General features: G+C 41.2%; 1 protein-coding gene across 6 annotated transcripts in view; it reads right to left on the bottom strand.

Moving 5' to 3' along the window:
• Window positions 1-27: 27 nt before the first annotated feature.
• The window catches only part of gpc5c (glypican 5c), a 96,993-nt gene continuing 88,709 nt past the window's right edge, over window positions 28-8,311 (bottom strand). For 5 of the 6 annotated variants that reach the window (XM_020595907.1, XM_020595902.1, XM_020595904.1 and 2 more), the window contains one exon: window positions 28-1,975. In XM_020595907.1, the coding sequence (XP_020451563.1) occupies window positions 1,788-1,975 (188 nt within the window). In that variant the 3' untranslated portion in view covers window positions 28-1,787. The remainder of the gene's footprint in view (window positions 1,976-8,311) is intronic. The other variant, XM_020595903.1, reaches the window with a different exon arrangement.

Here is an 8,311-nt window from a genome sequence, read left to right as displayed (position 1 = left end):
ATTTCTCTAGTTTTTTTTTTGTTACATTATTTTCCACATACAGGTGACAAATTAAAGCAAAAACCAATATAAAGTGTCTCAGTAAGGTGTTGGGCCAGGTTCAATGAGCCTTGGCATTGGCACTCCAAGGCTCTGGACTCTACTGGAGGGATGAACACCATTCTTCCAAAGGTTATTGCCTCATGTGGTGTTTTGATGATGTTGGTGGAGACACTAACACGTTGCTCCAGAATCTCCCAGGTGTTTAATTGGGTCAAGATCCGATGACTGTGAAGACCATAGCATATGATTCACATCATTTTAATACTCAAACCATGTGCCTTATGGATGGGGTCATCGTCATCCTGGAAGAGTCCTCTCCCATTGGGATATTAATGCTTCACCACAGGATAAAGGTGACTGTTCAGAACACCTCTGTATTGATTTTCTCTAAATCCATCTTTCTACTTCCACCAGAAACCATCCCGTACTCAGGCCGGCAAACATAGATTCAACAGAGTATTGTACTGGCTTCCTTTTATTTCTTCATAACGCACTGCCATTTCCTTCTTTCTTCTTTATATTTTTGAATAAAGCGGGCGGGTCTCCTTCTTCAGCTGAGACACTTCCTTTGGCTCAAGTTGTCTCTCTGCCAATCAGAAAGTAGTGATGTAGACTGGGGCCAGAGTAGCTCTCTTTGGGACTTGCTTCTGAGCAGGGCCATACATCACGCTTTTCAGCACAGTTTCAGTCCAGGCACTGTCCATTTCTGAGACAACTGAAACAACAATAGTTAATGGAATGGTTCCTGGTGGCAGTGGAAAGACTGCATAAGGCGACAAATGGACCCAAACCATCTGCATTCATTATGTTTCTGCACTCATTCATTCAGGTTTTTCCTTTAATTTGTCGCTGTCTGTATGTAGTATCAGGCAGACAAACACTACTCCATTTATAGCTAGATAAAAGAAAACACCAGTCAGCTCAATCCATTAGGACCTTTTTATAGAACCAGAACCTTATACACTCTATCAAATCTTTCCACCTATATACAGTTACATACTATACACACCTAGTTTTTTGGCACAAAGTGTTCAGCCGTGCAAGTGTGTCTGTGCTCCACCTGTGAACTCATTACATTCTAATCCTTGCCAAGGTACACAGTACATCACATCTGTTGTTCTGGGCCAGACACCTGGGACTGATCTAACAATCTATCATGCAATCCTTAATCCCCAAAAGGACACCAAGCTGAGTTTTCAAATAAGCTGATTTCTTCTGTCTGACTAGCAATTAGTGCACTGGCTGCGATGAGGTTTTTAGCCTGAAAGGATAAGTAAAATCCAGCAGCATAAAAAGAAGACAGCTATGTAAAACAAATGTATGTTTAAGTAAAAAAAATGATGCAGTCTCATTCTAAACCGCAAAGCCTGTTTTGTGTGAGTGAAGCAAGGAGCTATAGGGCTGTATTTGTGTCTGTATACACACAGATCTAATGCCAGAACAGCCCAAAGGAAGTAGCAGGCCTAATCTTTGTAGATGAGCATGCATGGGCTCAGCCTGTGCAATCGCCCACACTGGTAATGCTGCAGGACAATTAAGTTCCAGCAAGAGGCCCTGTCTACAATTTCCAAAATGTTGTCTGCTTCTCTTCCATCCCCCATCTTGTTTTCCATCATTACCATCCATCCTTGTAGACTGAGGACAGGAGTAAAGGTGCTATGTGTGATATGTATATAATGTGAGTATCTGTCTGCATGTATGTGTTTCCTAAAGTGGGGAGGAGGGATTGACAGAGAGCGCTGGGATCAGAACAGAGTCCACTGCAAGCAGCATGCAGCAAAGAGAAGTGCAAGGCTCCAAGATTGTGCCCAGTTGGCAGATGATGGGCTCCCTATCACCTTCACTGACGGGGGCTTGGAAGGGTCGTCCTGTGGGCTGTTACCTCCAGGTTGTCTTCCAAAGGGATTACCTACACTGGAGCCATCGCTACCTGCTGTAAGAGACAGAAACAGCAAAATAGAGAAAGACGGGAAGAGACAAATAAATGATTTGGAACAGTAATCATGATAAGTAGCTTTAATGTTCAGAGCAGCTACCTGTAAAATTGGATATTAGGGGCTCATCATCATCCAATCAACATTGCCATCACCTCATTCCAAGGATTTTCAAAAAAATAGTCAGACATAAAAATGATGAACGATTATGTTTGCTACAAATAAAGTGAATTCATATGTACATCAGAAGTAGAACAGCTGTGGCCGTTTCAATCGAACGCACCCATAATTTATTTTGTAGAAAACTTTAAAAATGGTAAATGCATTTATAATGCCAACTCACTTTTAAATCTTTACACACATTAAATGCAGTACTGTAAATAGACAGTTTTGTTTTTCAGCCCTAGAGGGCCACAGTAAAATAAAGAGTGAACTCCTACTGCTATCTGTGCGCACACACACACACACACGATGGAGGAATGACTGTTCTAATCTCCAGCAGCAGATGACAGACAGCCCTCACTGTGCCATTACAGCCAATAAATCAGGCTGATGAAGGCAAGTCAGACATTAAGCATCCATTTTATCACGTCCTCGCAAATTTTTTTTGACATCAGTTAAATCACTACTATTTTAAAAGAGGACTCCTCCTCAGGTCTCTACCCCTTGCTGTTCTTCCAGTCTTTCTTTAACTTGATCACTCTGATTCTCACACAGTATCACCACCCTGGCTCTGAAAGTACCTCTTTCCACTGGTCATCTCACTTCCTTCTGAGTGGTAGCAAAGTGTTGGTGTCTCTACAACCAAAAGGAAATTAAACCCTTCTGCTCATTACCCATGGGCACTAACTGAAGCCAAACCTACCCAGCCCAAATCCATACATCGGTAGATTCGAGACTTAGATCACCATCCTCCACACAGAAAATGCACCATACACTCGCAATTAGATTGCTGGCAATCACTAAGACCTGAGTGCTGATCCCAAAGAAGAGAGAAACAAATAGAGATAGGTGGGGGGACAGAATGACTGCGTGTGTTGTGATGAGAGTAAACTAGTTATCAGAGTATTGACAGTACCAAAGCCTAGTGTCATGTCACTTTCACAAAAACAGGCCAAGTTTGCAATGATTCCCACCAGTGTCTGTATATACCAATCTGTCTAGAGTTCAGTTGTCTTATTAAACACAGTTACAATTGCTCGTGTGTAGCAACTTCGCTGTCGGACAACTTGACAGCCAGGTGTGTGATGAATTAGCAGATGTCACACCCACATAAAACCCAAAAAATGATAGCACAGTGTGCTATACTTTTGCATACCAAACTAAATTACTTATTCAGTGACATTAAATAACTGAATTTATTGCACCTTTTAAGCTTCCATCTATTCCTTTTACATCTGCCATGGTCAAATGTATAATTCTAAGAATGCATTCTTTTGAGGAACTGAGAATGCATATGAACCTATCCCTATTGTGCACTTGGATTTGTTTTGCATGCATGTGTGAATAGGGCAGGGCTCCAAAGAGAGAAAAGTTTCCCATGCCAATGATTTTTGTTGTTCCAGCAGACAATAGACAAAGACATCATTTATCCCAAATCAGATTGCTGTTATTGTTTCAATGGAAATGGGCTGCATCTCATCAGGGAGATGTTAGAAAATGGCATTTGAATGGGCCAAAACAACACTAATACTCCTCTGCTGCAGGCCAACCAACTGACTAATTATAGAGATGGTCCTTCCCAGAACAATGAATTATAGCATAGACAACAGTTCTGGAATGCATTGTGAACTTTTAAATAAAATAAAATGAAATTCCAAGACTAATCATTTAACCAGGTCTATTTTTGAGCAAAGCCAGACTAGGCGATTACCTAGAGTGGCACCAGCTGGGAGGGGCATAAAGGGAAGAAATGAGAACAATACATAAAACAAAGATCACACCACACTACACTTGCCTTACAGTAGAATTCTTGTTCCTGTGCTTCTCTGACTTGGAGCCAAATAAGTGGCCAAAACATTAATACTCTAGTAGATCAGGTTGAAATATTCTTTAACTCTGAGAATATTTATGCCACTGTGTTTGATTAAGTGTTCCCTGTCAGTCCTTTTGTTCTGAATAACTTGTAAAATGTACATTAGTAACAGTTTTCAACTTGAAGAACCGATGTGTGATTTAAGTGTTTGCTTAATTTTTTTGAGCACTGTAGAATCTGAAGTTGTTGTTATAATGAGACTATGTTGGCAGATAAGCTGGCTTGTGTAAATCCCCCAAATATGGTGAGGAATGAGGGAGAACAGCAAGACAGAAAAACAGAGGGTAGGAGTGAGTGAAATATGACATAAAGGGTTAGTAAAGAAAAAGCCGTTCAGCTTCTCAGTGTGAGGAGGATGAATATCCGTCATTACTTCTATGGAGGCAGGTGGAATCGATCACCTCAGGCAACTTCAAGGCTACACAATAGCACATCAACATGCTTCACCTATTATAACAACACTCAGTGACATACTGTATGTTCTCTACCAGTAGACAAATGTGTTTCAATGGGTAAAAAGCTTTAAAATAGGCAACAAATGGAGAGAATGACAGAAAAGCAAGAACAGGAAACCCAAGAAACAAATTGAACTGGAGTGCTAAGAGATCGACACAGCAGCACAGACATGCTGGGAAGAAGTTTATAAATATGTATATATGGGAAGTAGATGTTCACCAACTATAGGCATCAAGTGGGAGGACAAGGAGATGGCAGAAAAAGAATCATCATGCTGGAAGAACACAAAGGCAATGTTGTGATGGGACCCATAAGCTAGGGAGTATGATGTCAGCTAGAGTTGGCAGGAGCTCTGTAGACCTCATAGATCAGGGCAAGGTTCTAAAACCATTCCTAATACTTTGAATTTTCAGGAGCACAGTGGCCTCAGTAATTGAAGGAAGCAGTTTGGATGCTTTCTAGAGTCTGGCTGAAACCTAATGTAATCTACTGTTGAGCAATGTAACTTAACCCTAAACAGAAGTTATATGTGTAAGTAGAAGACTTTGACCTTTTTATCACGGGAGTGGTTTGATTTACACCACATTTAGGGAATGTGGTGGAAAAGGGTGGAGGTCAGTAACTCCTCCTATTTTTTATTCTCACTATCTTCTTCTCTCTAGGCTCATACCCCTGCCTCGACCTTGCTGATCTTCTCTTTGCTAAGGAAAGAGAAAGAGACTGATGCATGGGGTTGTAAAGCACCTCAGTCCCAGGGTTTGACAAGGCCACTGGATCTACCTCACAGTGATGTTTTATTGAGAAGGTGACCTTTGACACATTTTTACCACCAACACAGGCAGACACATAAATGTAGGCATGCACACAGGCGCAAAGATTTATGCACGCTCGTAGTGCATGCACACACCCTAGACAGGCTGTCTTGATTAGTAGAGATACAAAATAAATGAGATTAGCTAGTCACATCTCTCTATAGTGTATGCTTGGTTTTGCCCTAAGTCCAGGACTTAGGGCAAAACAAAGACAGAGACAGCACTAGTACAGTTTATCCAAATGTTCCTATCTTTTCTTTGTGACAGATCTGCCAATCAGCTGAATAATGACACTGCTGATTGGCTAGATCAATCCATATTTGCTGTAAAACAAAATCTTTATGCAACTGCCAATATTATATGTCTGCTTTCAAAAGCAGCAAAGTCAGTAAAATGATTTGTATCTGTTTCTGCCTTTAATAAAGACACAGCATTCTCATTTGATCCAACCTGATGTGTGACCTTTGCCAGATACACATGTATTTGCTACCTGCCATCTATACCTTTGAGAGCAAGAGGCGCTATATTTCCCATATAAAGAGAGGAGACAAATGAGGCACACTGCTCCCTTTTAGTAAAAGCAAATATGCCAAAGATGTTTTAAAAAGTTTAACGTCCTTTGGGGCTCAACAAAAAGATACAATATGATACAATGAGGAAGCCTTACTATAAGTAACCTCTTAACAGCACACATCCATTCACACAACACATCTTGATTGCACATACATCAGATGGTATATTATGGCATACTGGTGTGGTGATTCTTTTTCTATTCTTGGCTAAAGCCATTATTACTAGGAGACAGAGCTATTAGTCTGCCTGCGATCAGACTTGTGGACACCAATAAAAGACAGATGCTGCTCTTGGTCGCTATGGATCACAAGTGTCCTGACACTGTTTGGTATAACAGGAGAATGATAATACCCAGTGTTTCTAAGGCCTCTCTTCCACAGTCTCAGACAGACATGTACCTTCCCAAGTACTTGCACAATGTTTCCTTATCTCTTTTTACATGCACACTCTTACAAAGAAGGGTAAGAGAAATGGGAAGGATGTGTTCACACAGTTCATTACTGACCATCCATCTTTGCACTTTTTTTTGTCCACGACTCACTCTTTATGTGATGCCATGTCAGGCAGGGGCTCCTCACCTCATTAAACTAATCTCCTCATTCTAAGTAATAAGCTGAATTTGCATGCACACGCACTCACACACATACACACACATCCTCACTTCTTTGGGAACTGCCCCACTGGCTCACAGATGATCTGTATAGGAAATCCAGGACTGGTACAAGGTCTCTGGCAAGCTACTGAAAGGGCTAAAGAGCCAAAAATACAGGGGTACCAGTGGGGTACACATCGTAGCCTACAGCTAACCTAGCAACAGGCAACAGCATGGCAACTCCAGAGCAGGGATCAGAGTAATGGAATTTGCTCAGTGTGATTCTTGGCTGTACTAGACTATTAAACGTCTTGGCAAGATTAGGATTTACTCCTCTATACACACACACACAGAAACAAATAGGCAAAAGGGGCCCTGGGAGGACAGTGACCTCCACCAGTCAATGTGACAGAGTCTTAAGATTGAGAGGAAACCTTAGGTGAAAGCAACTCTATACAAGACAGGAGTTAAAGGCCTAGAACAACTTCTCAATCTCACAGAGGCACATGGACCGCATTCCCCACCAGGACACTCATTTGGATGATATCAGTGATCAGGCACACACACACACACCTAACACTACACCTGCATGCACTCAAATGCCAGATGCCTCATTGCAGTGGCAGGTGTCAGGTTGCCCTTGTAGACAAACAAGCGTGAAGGATGCAGAAACAAACTGACATTCATACTGTATCCTTTTATTCTCTTTCTCTCACACACACACACATACACAAGTCAATTTCCATCCATTACAGCCAAAAGGAAGCGCACATCAGGTGCACTGCCACTGTGCCTCCTGACATGTCATACGTGCCTTCCTTACCACTGGAATCAGCCAATGAGTACAGAAGTGTCAAGGCCATATTCTCTCTGTGATTCTTTATCATACTTTATAAAGTGTGCAGTCTTGTCTCGGGAGTGAAGAACACAATGGCACAGAGAGTGTTGTTATAGTGATATGAAGCACTGTAAGGGCTGAAGTAAAAAGGCTTTAGTGTAGGCAAACTGTAATCAGGGTGCTGCCTGCTCGGTGACACAGAGTAGCAGCAGCAGTGTCCAAGACAGAATATAGTCAAGTCAAGTTAACATAGCACAACTAAAATCATCAAGAAGTTGGGCAAAGAGCTTAACAAAAGGACACAAGATTAAAAAGACACATCAATGGCACTGTGACCTTCAGACCAGAAAACAAAATTACAAGCAGTTTGAACCAGACTAAAAACTGGGAATAAAAAATAAGTTTTATGATGACATAAAAACACAGAAAGTTGATGCCATCTGAATATGGTTATGAAGGTTATTCCACACAGTACAGGCCACAAAAGAGAAGGCATGCTTACCTCTGGATTTTACTTCGGGACTGTAGCATTTTGGACCTATTGAGGGTGATTTAAGGACGATAGATTTATGCCCACATAACAGGAGTTCCAGTACTCAATAAGACTAGAAATAAAAGCCTAGCATTGTGTTGCTCCATGTGACCAGACTCATCTGAATTAATCTGATCTAAGTGATACTTGCATTTTCAGAAATCTGTGTGGGTTAAGAAAAAAAAAGGTTGTGCTGTGATGATATAAATGTTTGATTTAATAGAAGTGAGCTAAATAATTTGATGTAAACTCCTGGTTTAGAATTAAATTAAAACTGCACTACATTAAGTACACTGTCAACCACCCTTCCTATCTGATCTGTAATCAGCTGAAGCAATGAGAGGTCAGCCCCCTACCAACCCTCAGGCCTGACAGACTGTTACAGGTTCAGCTCTAATTGCCACATCAATTATCAATAAAGGAGAAAGGCTTTGTCACTTTCACCGCTGATCAATAGAAGAGGCCTTTAATGAAGTGACTTGTATTGCATGGGTGTT

The sequence above is a fragment of the Monopterus albus genome, unplaced genomic scaffold (genome assembly GCF_001952655.1).
Source record: "Monopterus albus unplaced genomic scaffold, M_albus_1.0 scaffold28.1, whole genome shotgun sequence".
Lineage (NCBI taxonomy): Eukaryota > Metazoa > Chordata > Actinopteri > Synbranchiformes > Synbranchidae > Monopterus > Monopterus albus.
Note: the sequence above shows the minus strand (reverse complement) of the source record. Positions and strands in the feature narration are given on the sequence as shown.